The sequence below is a fragment of the Salvelinus namaycush genome, chromosome 27, assembly GCF_016432855.1.
Source record: "Salvelinus namaycush isolate Seneca chromosome 27, SaNama_1.0, whole genome shotgun sequence".
Lineage (NCBI taxonomy): Eukaryota > Metazoa > Chordata > Actinopteri > Salmoniformes > Salmonidae > Salvelinus > Salvelinus namaycush.
The window spans coordinates 13,729,927-13,748,545 of record NC_052333.1 but is presented as its reverse complement, the minus strand read 5'-3'; the positions used below and the strand labels follow the sequence as shown (position 1 = coordinate 13,748,545).

General features: G+C 44.8%; 1 protein-coding gene across 2 annotated transcripts in view; it reads right to left on the bottom strand.

Moving 5' to 3' along the window:
- Window positions 1-1,844: 1,844 nt before the first annotated feature.
- The window catches only part of igf2bp3 (insulin-like growth factor 2 mRNA binding protein 3), a 40,546-nt gene continuing 23,771 nt past the window's right edge, over window positions 1,845-18,619 (bottom strand). The window contains exons 8-17 of one of the 2 annotated variants that reach the window (XM_038965949.1): window positions 12,568-12,690; window positions 9,833-9,968; window positions 9,371-9,505; window positions 9,058-9,126; window positions 7,395-7,520; window positions 7,248-7,286; window positions 6,946-7,020; window positions 6,514-6,645; window positions 6,176-6,289; window positions 1,845-5,431 (exon numbers count right to left, since the gene is read on the bottom strand). In XM_038965949.1, coding sequence (XP_038821877.1) covers window positions 5,321-5,431; window positions 6,176-6,289; window positions 6,514-6,645; window positions 6,946-7,020; window positions 7,248-7,286; window positions 7,395-7,520; window positions 9,058-9,126; window positions 9,371-9,505; window positions 9,833-9,968; window positions 12,568-12,690 — 1,060 coding nt within the window. In that variant the 3' untranslated portion in view covers window positions 1,845-5,320. The remainder of the gene's footprint in view (window positions 5,432-6,175; window positions 6,290-6,513; window positions 6,646-6,945; window positions 7,021-7,247; window positions 7,287-7,394; window positions 7,521-9,057; window positions 9,127-9,370; window positions 9,506-9,832; window positions 9,969-12,567; window positions 12,691-18,619) is intronic. The other variant, XM_038965950.1, reaches the window with a different exon arrangement.

Here is an 18,619-nt window from a genome sequence, read left to right as displayed (position 1 = left end):
TCAGAAAAGGTCAGTAATCTTCAGGTCGGAGCTCTAAAAAGAGGTCAGAGTTCCCGAATTGGAATTCCGAATTGGATGATAATTTGAAACGTATTTTCCCAGTTGGAGCTCGTTTTTAAAAATATTTCTCCGTTCTGAGTTTCCAGTTGTTTTGAACGTGGCAGAAGTAATGCTGGATTCAATGTTTATCCTTTTAATCTTGGAAAAGAGACCCTTAAACCCAGACTTCACACACCCACTCCACTGAATAGCAGTCTAGTGATTGCTTTGCAATGCTTGCACTTCAACACCAATTCCTTCCAACCCACTCATGGTTGAATTTGCGATTTTCCACTTGTGTAATGTTTATGTCCAATGACCACCGATACGTTTTATCTATAATTTCTCTTCATATGACAAGGATTTGCCAGTAGATTGTCGACTTGATTCGTGATGACTGCTAGCTAACCCTAAGATTTTGAAAGTATGATGTTGACATCAGTTCAATCAAAGCTACGGTAGATAACGTGATTTGACATCATTTTATCTGTGACCTATGACCTTGAGCCTTCTTGGATGGGCCTTTTAATGCAAATCTATTGCAGCCCCCAAGGGGCTTGCATTTTCAAGCTCTCCCCATAGATTTTGCAGCAATGCATTGTCCCCATGAGTGACAGAACACTGCGCCAATCACGGGCGCAACTAGAGCACATTAACCCCTACCCTCCGTATTTTCCACTGGCTGCCCCACCACCACAGAAAGCACTGAGCTAGGCTGAAACACCTACATTTTGGAGCTGCCTTAAGAAAGCAAAAAAGATGTTTGTATGCCGCTTCATTAACTCGATAATTGTTTTTTACATTGTTTGCAAACTGATGTGACATGTATTAATGGGAAAATAACATGCAAAACAGGCTAACTTTTATTTATTTGTTAAACAGGTGGGGCAGAGCCACTGGTAAGGGTTAATGAGAAACATTCAGACATGATGCATTCCGTTAAGCTATACATTCTCTCGTGTCCCTCTGAGGAAGGACCGGCTGATGTTTAAGAGACACTATGGTTGCTTCCCAAATGGCACCCTTTTCGCTACGTACACTTTCAGGGGGGAAAAAGGAGCTACAAATCCAGCAACAAGCGCATTAGTGAGGTCCATGACTGATGTTGGGCGATTAGGCCTGGCTCAGTCAGCATTCCAATTCATCCCAAAGGTGTTCGATGGGATTGAGGTCAGGGCTCTGTGCAGACTAGTCAAGTTCTTCCACTCCGAACTCAAACAATTTTTTTGTATGGACCTCGCTTTGTTCACAGGGGCGTTGTCATGCTGCTTACTCCTGGCATCCACCAAACCCAGATTCGTCCGTCAGACTGAGATGGTGAAATGTGATTCATCACTCCAGAGAAGGCTTTTCTACTGCTTCACAAAGGCAGTTTGGAACGCTGTAGTGAATGTTGCAGCAGAAGACAGAATTTTGGGAGCTTGTGTGGACTACCTGAGCCGTTGTTGCTCCTAGAGGTTTCCACTTTACAATAACGGCACTTACAGCTGACCGGGTCAGCTCTAGCAGGGCAGAAGTGTGAATAACTGACTTGTTGGAAAGGTGGCATTCTATGACGGTGCCATGTTAAAAGTCACTGAGCTCTTCAGTATGGGATATTCTGCCAAGTTTGGTGTGGCCGAAATAGCCGAATCCACTAATTTAACTTTTGTATATATAGTGTTCTTTCAGGCTGAGGAACCAAATAGCACGAAGTTGTAGAATCCTGAACTTCCCCTTTAACAAATGTTAAGTTATATTTTATGGCATCTTACAGTAGATTGAAAAAACATGAGAAAAAATAGACGAGTGAAAGACGTGGGAGCCAATTTCATTTTTTTGATTTATTCAGAGGCATTTGACAAGTTGAGCTGTGAGGGGGTGAAGGGGCAGAAGCATGGTCGCAGGAAGGGGGGGGTATCATGCTTAAACCAGAACACTTTTCCAAAAACTGACACCCAAACCCAGTCCCTCTTTCCCACACAAACATGATTTTCCACATTACACATCCAGGAAATGCTAACCGAACAAATCGTTATCAAATCAGCAGGCCAATGTAGCATCCGTAAAGACATAAAAAGGTAAGAAAGAAGACTGGCTTAGTATTTATTTTTAGTCTCAAACCAGAAACAAAGGCAGGTCCTTTTTTTAAACATTTGTTTGTTACTTATCGTCCAGTCATTGAATCCAAAAACTTCAAACCGGTGAATTTGACCTTTTTTTCACGAAAAACCCAGGCAAGAAAGTTCAATTACATGGAAGCCACACCATCAAAAAGAAAAGCAGAAAGAAAAGCAAAATCTTGAGGATTTACAATCAATTAAGCTAGAAGAGTATTATATATATAAATATATATATAAACACTGGCAAAGGAAATATCTGATAACTTTTCCATTATTCGTTCAAATTCTAAAGAGTACATGATTTATTTATTTTCATTAATATCTGGGAAATCAGAAGGGAGACAGTGGGAGAATAACCCTAAATCTAACAAATAGAAGTTTGCCTCTAATTCAAATGTATCTAAAGAGGTAGATAAAAAAAAAACGGGTGGAGAAAGGGAGGGGGAATAATAATCGTCACTTGTGCCCCTCGTGGACATCAGCGCGAGGTTGAACCGCGTGAGCACGCACAAGCCCATGCAGAGAAGTGTTCCTGGGGGGACTGAGGTATCGCAGCGAGCGCGTGGGCGCTAGGCGGGGTGAGGGCGCGTGCCACCACAAACCCCCCTCAGCTGAGGTAGACAGCGTTCTACTGTGGAAGCATGGATACACACGAGCACTTACCACAATCAAAACATATTTACATTCTGCATGAAAAAAAAAAAAGGGATAAACTTGGTATAGTATTTCATTATCGTTTGTTTTTTTAACTAATCTTTCCCATCCCAATCAAGGTAAATTTAGTACATTTTCTTGTGTGCATCTTGGATTTTTGTGATGAATAACAATTGAAACTTCTCACTTCAATCAAGATTACAGCTGCTGGTTAAACAAACGCAACCTTTAGTTAACGTAGTTTCTATAGCAAAATAAGCATCCATCAGTGTGACTCCCCTTACTTTCACCATGCAGTGAATGACACTAATGTAGACCGACTGCGGCTACTGGGGCCACCGCACATGGCCAAGCTCCCTCTATGAAAAAACCCTAGTCAGGCTGTGGACTGCACTTCAGCCTGTCACAAACCTGGGATGACTTCCAAATGGCACCCTATTTCCCATGTAGTGTACAACTTGGAGCACTATAAGGGAAATGGGGTGCCATTTGAGACTAGGATGATGTAATAAAGCAGGTAACAGAAATACAACCGAGAACAGACAGTGCTGCTCTAACATGTCCATTTCTATGGCGGCTACAGAGAGAGAACTCAGTGTTCAGGCCCCTCCATTTGTGTGCTACCCATTGCACTTCCAGGAAGGCAAAAGGAAAAATCATTGTGTGAAAAATGTAACGTACCGTCAATGTCAGAATCCCAAAACTAAACGGCATTGCTGCAGTATGTACGGTTGGCATTATTCAGCATTACTCGAATATATTCGTTGTTTGTAGTTTTCATTAGATGGTGGATACACCTCAGGAAAACTGAGGCAATTTCTTCTCTCGATACTCCCGTCAGCAGCCAACAGTTTGGTGCCAACTCTGCCCTGGGCTCTATGTACAGAGACTTTATGAACAGGGCCACCGTCGACAGACACATTGTACACGTTGCCGCCGCCGGAGAGCGCTAGAGTTGAAGGCAAGGTCAGTTGGCAGCTGACCAAATTTTAAATTTTCTTAAAAAAATAAAAATGTTCAATAACTATTAGCTTTATAAAGTATACAAAATACCACAAAGCAAAATAAAAAAGAAAGGAACATTTTTTTCATATATATAATTATTTTCTTTTTCTCTTCATCTTCTTGAGGTACTAGAGATCCTGAGGTAGTTCAGTACAATGCATATTAAATTGGTTTTCCTGGCCAACACCATTCAACACGTCCCTTAAGTGTTAATGACAGTGTTATCCTCGCCTCTAAATATATTTTATATATCTATAAAATGCATCCGAATTTATAAAATGCCACTATCAATAGCAGGACAGGGGTGCCCTGTTAGACCACCACCGGGGCCCCTGTCCAATCAAACACCAGAGTATTACCCCGAGCCCCTCCCCCTAACCTTTCTCCATCCTACAAGGACTCAGAGCAATGCCTTTTTCTTTCCAAAGAAAACTCGGGAGAGAAAGTTTCAACCAACTAAACAAACACTTCATCCAGGGCAAAAACAAAAAGGTAAAATAAAAAGGTAAAAACAAAAGTCAAAATTAACAGCCGTCATCAACATGTGAGGTGGTTGAGTGTGTTACCACACCAGGGAGGTGACAGGAGGGAGTTCATTATTATTTCTTCTTTGTGTTTTCTAGTGTACCAAAAAAAATAAAACATTAAAACAAATAAGGAACCAATCAGGACCGAGGCGAGGGTGAGCAGGGGGTGAGGGTGTGTGACAACGTTGGAACCCTCAAGTACATTCTCACAGAGATGCAGACAGGTGTGGCGATGGGTTGGGGGGGTGTATGGTCTCTTATCCACGCTGTGGTGTCGGCCTGGGGGAGGGGGGGGGTAGTGTCGGTCAAGGATATCGTTGAGAAAGGGGGTAGTGTCGGTCAAGGAGCTCGTCGAGAAGGGGGGTGGGGGTAGTGTCGGTCAAGGATATCGTTGAGAAAGGGGGTAGTGTCGGTCAAGGAGCTCATCGAGAAGGGGGGTGGGGGTAGTGTTGGTCAAGGATATCGTTGAGAAGGGGGGTGGGGGTAGTGTCGGTCAAGGATATCGTTGAGAAGGGGGGTGGGGGTAGTGTCGGTCAAGGATATCGTTGAGAAGGGGGGTGGGGGTAGTGTCGGTCAAGGATATCGTTGAGAAGGGGGGTGGGGGTAGTGTCGGTCAAGGATATCGTTGAGAAGGGGGGTGGGGGTAGTGTCGGTCAAGGATATCGTTGAGAAGGGGGGTGGGGGTAGTGTCGGTCAAGGATATCGTTGAGAAAGGGGGTGGGGGTAGTGTCGGTCAAGGATATCGTTGAGAAAGGGGGTAGTGTCGGTCAAGGAGCTCGTCGAGGGGGGGGTGTAAGGTCAAGGTGGTCGTCGAAAGTGGGGGTGGGTGTGTAAGGTCGAGGAGGTCGTCGAGAGTGGGGGTGTACAGTTGGGTACCCGTGACCCTTAACCCCTGAGATGAGCGCATTGTCCCTGCCTGTGTTTCCCCTCCGGTCTCTGCTCTAGTCTGTCTTCGGGGGCGGTTCTGTCACTGGCCCCCCCCTGGGCCACCTTCTACTTCCGGGAGGGGCGGGGGAGGGGGGGTCCCTCCCCACGGGGTGAGGGTTTGGGCTGCTGTTGCCGTCTCACCTGGGACAATATCTCCTGGATCTTCCTCTGGGCCAGCTGGGGAGGGGTAAGAGGGCAGAGGTCAGGACATGTCATCTGACAATGACATGCACACATCCATTGCGTCTAAGGTGATGAGTAGAATTAAGAATTCATCAAGCAGCAAGGTTAATGACAGCTGCAACTGAAATAGCACCCCATTTCCTTTATTACAGAATGGCACCCTATTCCTTATATACACAGGGTCCTGGTCAAAAGTAGTGCCCTATATAAGGAATAGGGTGCCCCTTCAGATGCAGCCATTGATTAATGCTACAAAGAAGTGAAGCAGTATGGTGGACAATTCTTACATAACAAGCAGACATTGTACACATTTTACACCCCCATTCACCCAACAGTCCACAACCTTACACTCAGCTTCATTCATAATGTGCACATAGTATGAACCAGCCTTTTAGCTCACTAATCAGAGCTGACTGGGATGAATATGGACTCATTCTCTCTCCCCGCCAGATAGAAGACACCACCTTGCCCAGTGACAGAGGTGGAGGAACATCCTGTAATCATTGCTCCTCCCATCTGATCCCTTCAGAACCACATGAAGTGCAGAGGGGTAGATTTGGAATTGGGCAACAGTATTAGTACTGTAGTGAAATTATTTCAGACATACATCTTAATTAGTTTTACGCTCCTTTATTTTATTTCCTCATGCTTGTTTTTGATCTACTTAATTTGTTATTGTTTTACTGTAAAGTGAGTTGCAATTTAATTGCACTTTAAAGTTTGATTAGTGTAACATACCTGGCTTGCATAGAAGTGTCCAGTGATTTTGACAATGACCTGGTCGTTCTCGTCAGGTGTCTGGTCTCTGGGGACCACCACCTCAGCACTTGTCAAGTTCTGCAACTCATTCACCTGAGGGGGGAGGGAGAGACAGAAGGAAAGCAAGAAACAGAGCAAGCGAGAGAACGAGAGAGCAAGCGAGAGACAGGGAGCGAGAGAGAAATGAACAAATGAATAAGTATTTTCTTTTATGGCCAAAGTAATAAGTGGTGTTTTCAATTATTCTGCAGCAGAACTTCTACATTTTGCAACAGTAAAATGGCAGTGATCACACACACAGACCGGCCTCTGCGTACCGTTTTGCCTCCCTTGCCGATGACGCGTCCAGCGGCAAAAGAGGGCACCTTGATGTGAGCCTCTAGCTTTACCTCCTCCTTCGGGCCAAAGAAGTTCTCCTCCTTTAGCTTCCCAAAGATACGACCCTGAGCCTGGAACAGAGCAAACATCCCACACTGGAGTCAGAGGAAATGACACAACCCTTGATTGAAGCTGCAGAAGCATCTTTATCGAACTCTAAATATCTGCTTTATTTGAGGTCATTTACTTGACAGGGACGATGGACATCAATCAACATTTCTGTAACTGTACCAGAATTAGCCAGCTAGCTAATTTTCAATTGTATAGACTACCGTGTTTTTGGGAAAAAGGACCAAAAAAATTCTCTGGTGCGGTGGTGGGCATTGGACAGAAATAGCATGGCTGGAGAGCACGGTCCTGAGGGCTCCTACCTTGAACTGGGCCTCTGGTGGTCCAGCAATGATCACCATCCTCTGCTTGGTGTCCATACCTTCTGGAGGGGCTACCTGATGGGAGGAAAAGGACACGTGTTAACACATTTGCACACACATTTTACTTGCTCTAATTACTGCCCACTGCTTTACCCCATCAGGGACGCATCACAACAGCCTGAAGGAGGCGCCACCCAATCCCAATCTGAACCCTAACCCAACTTGCACTTCTGAGATGATTGATGGGTATAAGCAACAAGACAACCAAATTCATCTGAATGTTTGAAGCAAAAATAAAATACCTGGTTTGCATCTACGACACTGACTTCATCTGCACTGATCTGAAATGGAGAGGTGGGGGGGATGGGTGAAGGAGAACAAATAAGACGAGAAGCTACTTTAAATTATTGAGTCGCAGCTCAAACCCTCCTGTGAGTTAAGTCCCTCACCTTGATGGAGGCTCCGGCATAGCGCGACAGCTGCTTGATGTGTTGACCCTGTTTTCCGATGATTGCTCCGACCGCCAGCGCCGGGATGAACAGATGGACTGTCTCCGACTCCGGCTGCCCCTGGCTCTGTGGAACAGTAGAGGACACAAGACAGTAATGAGATCCCAGTGAGACCACAACAGAGCAATTCTGACCGCAAGGAGACCACAATCAGGCCTGGCAAACCGCGATAGCAGCCCAAATGATAGTGACCAAGCAACAGATGCAGCGACACAGGAAGAAGGATCCACAGTGGTTCGCATCCCAAATGGAACCCTATTCCTTATTTAGTGCACTACTTTTACTATAGCCCTATAAGTCCTGGTCAAAAGTAGTGCACTATACAGGGAATAGGGTGCCATTTGAGACACAACCAGGGAGACTGGAAGCAGAGCTGATGGGAAGTTTCCTAAGTGCTTTATTAACAAAGTTGTACCTCATATTTACCAGTCAAATCTAGGCCAATTCAAATCCCCTCAGTAGCATATATAATCACAATAGCACTGCATAACCATGAAAGAACTGAACATACAGTAATGAAGAGGTTGAACACAACTAAACAAATCACAACTTCCAATGTTGAGTGTGTCCCAATTATCTCTCCTTTCTCACCAAATGAGAACTTGTTCACTTCCTGTTATGGATTAGAAATAAGACTGATATGGAAATTCCCTCCTGCCCATGACAATACCAATCCAATGCTTTTAAATGTGTGGGAAGTACTGATCGAGTTCAGGAGGAATGACAGATTATTGGGACGCACCCAGGGCATAAGAGAACCACCCCGCCTCTAGAAAGATGCGCAAATCTGTAGCATCCAGTGCCTAGTTCAGGTGAACACAGCATTCCCAGACGGTTCTCCGTTTCTCTGCAGCAACTGAGCACATTAACTAATCCACACAGTATATGGATGCACCACTCTGATAATCCTTTTCAGATGGAAGTCAGAGAATGGTTGGCTCTGCTCTGTCACTCCTCAGCGCTTCCACAGACACTGTAGAACAGATTGTATTGAAGAAAACATGTAACAAACTGTGTCCGCTCACTGCACATGGCTGGTGTTAGAGAAAAGTGGGTGAGATCTTTTAGATGAGGGGGCAGGAGGTATTAATATTATACATTTAGTGGCTCTGGTTGAAAGTAGTGCACTATATAGGGAATAAGGTGACATGTGGGACAGAGCTGCTGGAACGGCTGGTTTTAATCTAGAATCACAAGAGAATGTCATCCTTCTTTTAAGAGGATGTCATCAAATCCTTACACTTCAGTCATCCAAATCCTGGGACACATTCAGAAGCCTCCAGATGGGAACAAACGTTTTCAAGGAGGCGGTTCCAGATTAAACTGTTCAATAGACCGCTGTCCGCTTGAAAACATTTGCGCCCATTTGTAACCTTCTAAACACGCAAAGGTGTTCAATAGCTGCTCTTTTGTCAGAGGGCCCAACTAAACCCAGCAGACACTGGGGCCCTCGGACTAGGGGCCCCTTCCCAGCAGGTTTCAGAGTAATGAACGTGTTGTGCCCTCCCTAGAGGTCAAATTTTACTGCGAGCCCTACCTCGTTACCCTATCCGGCAGCGAGCAGCCAGAAGCCGTGCAAAGCACTGTGGGAAGGGAGACTTACAGAGACGGGCTGGCTGCTCGCCGACAGCACAGACGCCCAAAATGGCCCTTCACCCCCGAAGAAACTGCTCTATAGGAGAGAATAACACAAAACCAAGTCACTGTCGTGCCCCCAAATGGCTGCACTAAGGAGAGAGGAACACAGACAGGTTCACTGAAAGATCCAAAATGGCTTCAGTCAGAGGTTGGTGTGTTTTAGGTTTCTTCTTGCAGAAATTTTCAGTAAGGAGGGGGCCATCTTTAAGCGTCACCAAGAGGCCCTGTGGAGTAGACCCAGGGAGGTAGGCGGGGTGGGGAAAGGTCCAGACACTCACCCCGAATGAGGAGTAGCCACCCTGGGCACCGGGAGGTGGGACGTTGTGTCCCATGGAGGGGCACATACCTGGAGCACCACCAGGGAACAAACCCAAAGCATTCAGGTTGAGTCCTGGAATCAGGTTAGACTGGAGCTGGGGACAGACAAAGAGAGAGAGAGAGAGAGATGGACAGAGGAAGAGAGATTTACTACCAGACAAAAGGAACTAGAACAAAAACCGATCTCAGGGAAACCACTCGAATACAATTAAAGGCTGAGGGACGGCACACGCAGGTAGTTAAACATCACGTTTCTATACCTTCACTGTCATTTCAGTGATAAGAAAAAAATCTCCCAGGTTGCATTCCAAATGGCACCCTATATAGTGCACAAAAGTAGAACACTGTAGGGATACTACTCTGAATTCTTTGGTTCCACCAACACAGCGTGCCGTGCCCAGCGTGTGAGAACAAGGACCTACATTCATAGCGGCCACGTCGTTCTCATACGACTCCCTGACCTTCTTCATGACTTCCTCCTCAGCGCGGGAGCACGCCTCGATAGAACCCTTCACTGTGATGGTCCTCTCAGGGTTGTACAGGGTCAGGTCCTGGAGACTGAAGGAGAAGGACATCCATTACCACCTTGATCTCTAGTGGGTGTGTGTATTGTGATGGGAGACTGACCTTGTGTTCGTTATACCTTAGAGACATGAGGATTTTGTAATTGGTGTGTTAGTGGGATTATTTTAGAGGTGAATTTGACAAGACTAAAATGTACGTGTGTGGCATCCAATCATTGTGATAACGTGATGACAATGGCTTGTGTGCATCAGTTAAGGGTGTACAATGGCGACCTGTCATTCAGGGCAGGTGGGTCACAGTGTCATAGTTTGCAAACAATGTAAAAAATAAAATAAAAAAATGATCCTTGAGTTAATAAATCTGCATACAAACATGGTCTCTTAAGGCAGCTCCAAAATGCCTAGCTCAATGCTTTCTGTGGTGGAGCGGCAGCCGCCGAAAATACAGTGCGTAGGAGTTGGTAATGTTCTCTCGTTGCTCTGTGATTGGCTCAGTGTTGTGTGACTCATGGGGATACTACGTCGCCGCAGAATCTAGGCAATTCAAGCCCCCTTGGGTGCAGCCCTAGACTATATTAGAAGTGGCTATCCAAGAAGGCTCAAGGCCAGTGGTCACAGATAAAATAACATCAAATCATGTTATATCTACCATGGCTTTGATTGGACTGATCATATCATACTTTCAAATCTTAGCTAGCCAAGCAGTCATCATCATGAATCCTTGTCATATGAAGAGAAGTTATAAAATCGGTGCTCATTGGCCATAAACATTACACAGCAAGTCAGAAATCACAAATTCAACAATGAATGGTTTGGAAGGAATCAGTGGCTAACTGCCAGCGTCACAAACCAATCACTATTTTGCTTCCCTTGCCTGCTATGTCTAAGGATTTAAAGAAATGTTCAAAACATTCACATGCAACACCATGGGCCAGAAAAGGTTGAATATATTAGCCATGCTGTCAATCCAGATTGACTTCTGCCGTGTTCAAAACTGGGAACTCAGAAATCTCAGACTTCGGTGTGTTCAAGACAACTGGGAACTCTTGTGGTGGGGGGGATACATTTTGAACGGTCATCGAACACAGAATTCCAAGTCTGAACTCGGGTCTCTTTCTAGAGGTCCGACTTTCCAACCTGAAAAACACTGAAATCATGATTCAACCCCCCCCCCCCCCCCCCCCCCCCACACACACACACGGACTGCTGCGCACAGCACAACGGTGAGTCCAAAAAGTTGTCGCATAAATGACAATGCCAGGGAGATACGTATACTGTAGCTAAGAAAGTAATACTAAGAATGGTCTGTAGTAAGCTGTTAGTTGCCCGTGTCTCACCCTAAGAATTTGGTCCCTCTCCCTCAGAACTTGCCTACACGGTTTTGACTTGGTGGTGCACATATAGCCTTGGCCAGTTTTACAGAAATGCCTTAGTTTACAATTGTAAAAGCTTTGTCTACTAACATACCCCCATTATTTATTATTTTCTGACTGTGTACAGGGAGAATATTGTAAGAACACCCCATGTTCTCAATTATGTCGCTGTCCATTTCAAAAGGTGCTGAACAAATAGGCATAGGCCTATTGTTGTCCTTAGCTTGCTCATAGTGTCATCAAAATTACAACTTTCCTCTTATCCACTCATCGTTCTCTAATGCCATACTTTGTCCATCACAATTGTTAAATAGGTCTCATTAGTATCTCATTTATTTTTGTCAATGTTGGAATTATACATTTCTTTGTGTATTATAAAAAGCTCATGTGCTTTACTAAATGAGGGGGGAATACTATAATGTTGTTGGGCCTGTAACCATGTTTGCCAGTGAGTTCAGTAATAGACCCATGTAATTCCAGTTGATATTGCGAGGGTTATTTGGTTTGTACAATCCGCTGTCTATAAAAGTGGATCCTTGTGATTGTATTGTCCTTTTGACCACATAGGCCTAATAAAATACTTAAAACAGTAAGCTAACCACCTCTAGTGAATTAAAGTTCAATTCAGCAAGACGGAGGCCTTATCTGAACGAACACTTGAATTTCTGTGTCCATTTTGAAAGTGCTGAAGGAAGATCTCCCTCTTCGCAGCTTGCTTGCACTTGCTTATAGCCTACTTAGTGTTAATGATAAGAATATTCATCATGAATTTACTGAACACAAATGTAATGATTGTGTATGGTTCAAAAGTCAACTCATGTCAGCATTCGTTATTAAAGGAGCACAGTTTTATGGAGTTACATAACTCCACAAGGAGTCAGCAGAAACCATAATTATTTAAGCAAGTCTGCCATATCAACTATGGTTATTTAAAAAAGGCAGTAAATGAGGCTGAATGAACTGCTTTGCTGCCAGACAAGGCTCCACTGATACCCAAGTGTAGTGATGTTAAGGATTCACTCCATAATGCTGAAAGGAAAGCTCTGCTGTTGGGACAGCTTTATGTAGGCCCTAACAGTCTGTGGGCACCGTTTGTCATGTTATAGTGCAATGAATGGATTGTTTAGTGTTGTGGATTCCCTTGCATGCATCAACAACCAAAGTTGGTCGAGTTTGCCGCACCAAGATTTACATGCTAAAATTGGCCATTATTTCAGTAGTCAGAAACTAGAAATTCTGGGACGTGTGTGGTCATCTTACGGGGAGATGGTGATCTTGGTCTCTGTGTCCACTTCAATCTTTTTTAGGTTCCGTCCTTCCTTCCCGATCAGTCGGCCCACAAAGTTGTTGTGAGCCAGAATCTTCAGTGGAATCTCCTCGGTACTGTTGATAGAGAGGAGAGGCAGAGCGAGAGAAAGACAACAGGAGTCAATTGTTCAAGTTGAAGAATAATTTAAAGTGGAACTGACGTTTTAGCAACATGAAATCTTATTCAAATCTGATCATATACTTGGTTAACATTCTGACACGTGAGCAAGTCGTCATTTTCACATTTTCATAAATTCATAGAATGTTTGGGAATGACAGAGCAAGGCATTTGTGAAAATTCCATAGCAATATAGAGGGAAAGCAGCCCTGCGGTTGGACAATTAATAGACACTGCAGTAAATAAAAACATCCGTCTTGTCCAGGACCGGAGTCTATGCAGACTAGTAGGCCATAGCCAATCCGAGCCACAGTAGGCCTATATGCAAATAAGCTTTTGCCACACGGTCCTGCCATCATTCACTTTAAACTGGACTGTGTGTTTACAGGCAGTAGCAACAGCATGACTTTAGATTAGAACACATTCGCCAAAAGCCACTGAATGGATTTCTTCAAATATCACGAGTCCTCTTACATTTGGGAACTTCACAGTCCTATTGGTCAAACAATGAAAAGGTAGGCTCTCTCCCTCAGAACAATTTTTTTACTTTATTTTTAAAGCTGCCCAGAGAGGACATTTATGGGCAGAGGCAACTCACTGCACTCTGAGGCTCCAGTATACAAGACAGTACCTTTCCCAGCATTACTCCTGAACCTGAATAAGCGCACATTAGCAACACCTGATCTGGTGCTGTGATTGTGTGCATCCCTAACATGGGGAAGTAATCAGATATCTGGGCGCAGAACCATAAATAATTCTGTAAACCAAACCCAGTCTAATCTGGGACACACAAGCCTCAACAAGCAGCCAGTTGATTTCCTGAAAGCAGCTCCTGTATCTGGAGCTTCAGCTAAGATAAACCCCCAAACCAGGAAGTACTAGCGTAGTCAAAATGGCATAGAATGAACGCAGTAGCTAGCACTCTCATGGAGTCCTCATCAAGCAGCTTGGACCTTGTATCCAAAAACATAGTCCTGGCATTAACCTTCCCCGTCCTTCTGCAGCTTCCCTGGCAATGCATGCAAATTGTCCCACGGTTTGACAACTGAATGGGAACTTGCCAGCTCTCCCATTTGATCGACGCTAATACATTTGATTGATCACTGCTAACTGGATAAGTCGTTCAGGGTCAGCATAGCTACTGTAGCTAGCAAAGTGATTCATATGTCTTACTAGTAACCCAATTGACACCTGCATCCCTTCCTGTAGTCACCGAAAAACAATACGAGGGGGGAAAAGTTGGTCACACACCCACTACGTATTTTTAGCTTGCTAAATAAATGAATGCAAAATTGCTGTATGGTGCACTCAATATCTTGTAGTTGAGTAGCCAGCCGAGGCTACTGCACAAATGTGGCTGTAATATGTAACATGGTGTTTTGTTGCAGGTTTAGATCTTTGCTTATTCATCTTCAAGCTATAAAAAAACTGAAGCCAGACGGCAACATTTTAATAGCCTAGCTAGGACTGTGGCATGTGTCTATACACCTTACCTCCGCTACGTGCTATAAACAGGGACACACGAAAGCAGGGCAATTGAAGTTGAATTCACCGATGCGAGCGAATCAGGCTGTAATTTCATAAAGTATATGACTCAACTGTTTAATTTATACTCGCTTGTGTCCTATTGTCCTTTAGTAGTAATTTAAACTCCCATGTGAATCCTTTATCTTTCCAAGTTTCGACAACCAATATGAAATTGTTCTGGCACCTCGTCATGGACATTTAGCCTACAACACGTTTAAACATTTGGTCTGATAGAAGAATCGGTTAGTGCTCTGGCTGGCTCATGTGTGTCTGGGAAGAGGGGTGTGTGTGTGTGTGTGTGTGTGTGTGTGGCAACACAATGCCCATTGGTGTGCAGCAGGTTGGCAGTGCTTGCTGTGACTTGTAGTGCAGCGCAACGCTGGCGGTATGGTAGCGGGCCAAAATGAATTAACCAAAATCATTGCCGGTGTTGTGCCGAAGACCCCCCCCCCTCCCCCCTGCCGAAATCCTCCACCCCCTTCTAATATCCTTCATTTTGTGGCTAGAGTCAAATACTTTCTGTGGAACACACAGTACTGGTCAACATGAGCTACCAAAATTATTCTGAAGTGTGCCAGGCCCTGCAGTCCCAACATAGAAGGGGGGGATTTCGTCAGGCAATAAAATGGCCTTGTCGAAATACCTCTCTAATTTCCTGGCTAGAGTCAAATACTTTGTAGCACAAAGAGTGAAATACTTTCTATATAACAAACTTCACGTCAGGACAGTCAACCGAAATTAATGTGTGTGTACCATTAAACATAGGGAGTAAAATGTAGGCAATCAAACATTTCAGAACAAGTCGAATAAAACATGAGATGAATTTTGGCAAAGAGATTTATTTCTAGACTGACACTTGAAACAAATAGCCAAACCGAAAACTGCAGACCTTACACCAAACCGACATAAGAATATCTAATTAAACGCAGCCTAACGTGATCTGAAATCTCAACCAGCAAGCAAGTCGCAGCAATGAAGAATTGAGTGCGTGCCAATTCACGTGAAAGAGGGGGGACAAATCTGTCACGGGGGAGATTTTCTGGACAACACCAGGCTGGATAGAAATGTGTCACGCCTTGGTTGACGTGCGCTAGCCTATTACCCATGTAATGACTGACTTGTGATTGTTGCCCTTGCTAGTTTGATTGTATTGACATTCCCAGCCTTACATGCTGAACTGACCGGACACGTCGCAAAATGAATTTAGAAATCCATGTTAATCAATTATTGAGCGCGCTCCAACGAGCATCTGCGACGCCAAGGGCTAAAATAGAACTCCTTTCTATTTCTGACGCAGATCGCACTGCAAGTCCTGCCTCTCCCCATTGGTTTATAGAAGCAAGTACCCACGTGCCATCTCCTCATTGTTTATACCCACGTTGGTGATTGAAAGACACTGTTTTGCCGGTTGTGGTAATACTATGAAAATGTAGATGCCGATCACCATATAAGTTCAAAGATGAAAAAGCTTGGAAGGAGGAGAGATGACTAGAAATGATTCGGTTGGCCGTTTTGTGTGTGGATTAATTGTCGGCGTAGAGGACCTTGTGCATTTCAGGTAAAATAACTCAATGTTTATATCCCAGGACAAATTAGCTAGCAACAGCAAGCTAAATAAATACGACAAACTAGCTAGGAAGTGCAGGCTAACTAGCTAAATTGCCATACATATTTAATGCTTTTCGACCTGTCCCCAAATTAATGTCATTGGTTCAGAGTTTTTTGATATTTTAACCTGCGTGTCGTGATCGCGTTTGGTGTGGGGGGACAAAATACATTTATGCACGATAGCGCACGCGCGCAGCCGGTTCGGTGTTAGTTACAGACGTCAGATTTTGTACAAAATATTGAGTCATTGAAACAGTGCATCCCGAATGGAGGAAGCAAACAATGTACCAGGCAAGCTTTGATTTACAACCTGATAGCTAAACATTTTGTACTACAAAACCTTTATTGGTGAATGACAGTACAAGTCAAAAGTTGACACTTATTCCACAGTTGATTTTTTCATTGTATTATAATAGTGAAGACATCAAAACTATGAAATAACATATGGAATCATGTAGTTACTAAAACGTGTAAACCAAAATATATTTCAAAGTAGCCACTCTTTGCCTTGATGACAAGTTTCATCACTCTTGGCATTCTCTCAGCCAGCTTCATGACGTAGTCACCTGGATTGCATTTCAATTAACAGGTGTGCCTTGTTAAATGTTAATTTATGGAATTTCTTTCCATTTTAATGTGTTTGAGCCAATCAGCTGTGTTGTGACAAGGTAGGGGTGGTATACCGAAAGTGGTCTTTTACCAAATAGGGCTGAATCCATATTATGGCAAGAACAGCTCAAATAAGCAAAGAGAAACAACATTCCACCGAGTGACTTGGTCTATAAAAAAAAAGTGGTCAGATGAAGCAGATGCTAAACTACAGGACTGTTTTGCTATCACAGACAAACATTTTACGGGATTCTTCCGATGGCATTGAGGAGTACACCACATCAGTCACTGGCTTTATCAATAAGTGCATCGAGGACGTCATCCCCACAGTGACCGTACGTACATACCCCAACCAGAAGCCATGAATTACAGGCAACATTCGCACTGAGCTAAAGGGTACAGCTGCTGCTTTCAAGGTGCGGGACTTTAACCCGGAAGCTTACAAGAAATCCTGCTATGCCCTGCGACGAACCATCAAACAGGCAAAGCGTCAAAACAGGACTAAGATTGAATCATACTACACCAGCTCCGACGCTCGTCTTATGTGGCAGGGCTTGCAAACTATTAGACTACAAAGGGAAGCACAGCCGCGAGCTGACCAGTGACACGAGCCTACCGGACGAGCTAAATCACTTCTATGCTCGCTTTGAGGTAAGTAACACTGAGGCATGCATGAGAGCATCAGCTGTTCCGAACGACTGTGTGATCACGCTATCCGTAGCCGACGTAAGACCTTTAAACATTTCAACACACACAAGGCTGCGGGGCCAGACGGATTACCAGGACGTGTGCTCCAGGCATGTGCTGACAAACTGGCAGGTGTCTTCACTGACATTTTCAACATGTCCCTGATTGAGTCTAAAACCAACATGTTTCAAGCAGACCACCATAGTCCCTGTGCCCAAGAAGACAAAGGCAACCTGCCTAAATGACTACAGACCCGTAGCACTCACCTCAATAGCCATAAAGTGTTTTGAAAGGCTGGTAATGGTCAACATCAACACCATTATCACAGAAACCCTAGACCCACTCCAATTTGCATAGCACCCAAACAGATCATGCAATAGCTATTGCACTCCACACTGCCCTTTCCCACCTGGACAAAAGGAACACCTATGTGAGAATGCTATTCATTGACTACAGCTCAGCATTCAACACCATAGTACCCTCAAAGCTAATCACTCAGCTAAGGATCCTGGGATTAAACACCTCCCTCTGCAACTGGATCCTGGACTTCCTGATGGGCCGCCCCCAGGTGGTGAGGGTAGGTAGCAACACATCTGCCACGCTGATCCTCAACACTGGAGCCCCGCAGGGGTGCATGCTCAGTCCCCTCCTGTACTCCCCGTTCACCCACGACTGCATGGCCAGGCACGACTCCAACACCATCATTAAGTGTGCAGACACAACAGTGGTAGGCCTGATCACCCGACAACGACGAGACATCCTATAGGGAGGCGGTCAGAACCCTGACCGGGTTGTGCCAGAATAACAACCTATCCCTCAACATAACCAAGACTAAGGAGATGATTGTGGACTACAGGAAAAGGAGGACCGACCACGCCCCCATTCTCATCGACGGGGCTGTAGTGGAGCAGGTTGAGAGAGCTTCAAGTTCCTTGGTGTCCACATCAACGAACTAGAATGGTCCAAACACACCAAGACAGTCGTGAAGAGGGCACGACAAAGACTATTCCCCCTAAGGAAAAGAAAAAGATTTGGCATGGGTCCAGAGATTCTCAAAAGGTTCTACAGCTGCAACAGAGAGCATCCCGACTGGTTGCATCACTGCCTGGTACGGCAACTGCTCAGCCTCTGACCGCAAGGCACTACAGAGGGTAGTGCATACGGCCCAGTACATCACTGGGGCTAAGCTGCCTGCCATCCAGGACCTCTACACTAGGCGGTGTCAGAGGAAGGCCCTAAAAATTGTCAAAGACCCCAGCCGCCCCAGTCATAGACGGTTCTCACTACTACCGCATGGCAAGCTGTACCGGAGTACCAAGTCTAGGACAAAAAGGCTTCTCAACAGTTTTTACCCCCAAGCCATAAGACTCCTGAACAGGTAATCAAATGGCTACCCGGACTATTTGCACCTGAATTGGCCCGACCAACCAGTGTTCCCGCACATTGGCAAACCGC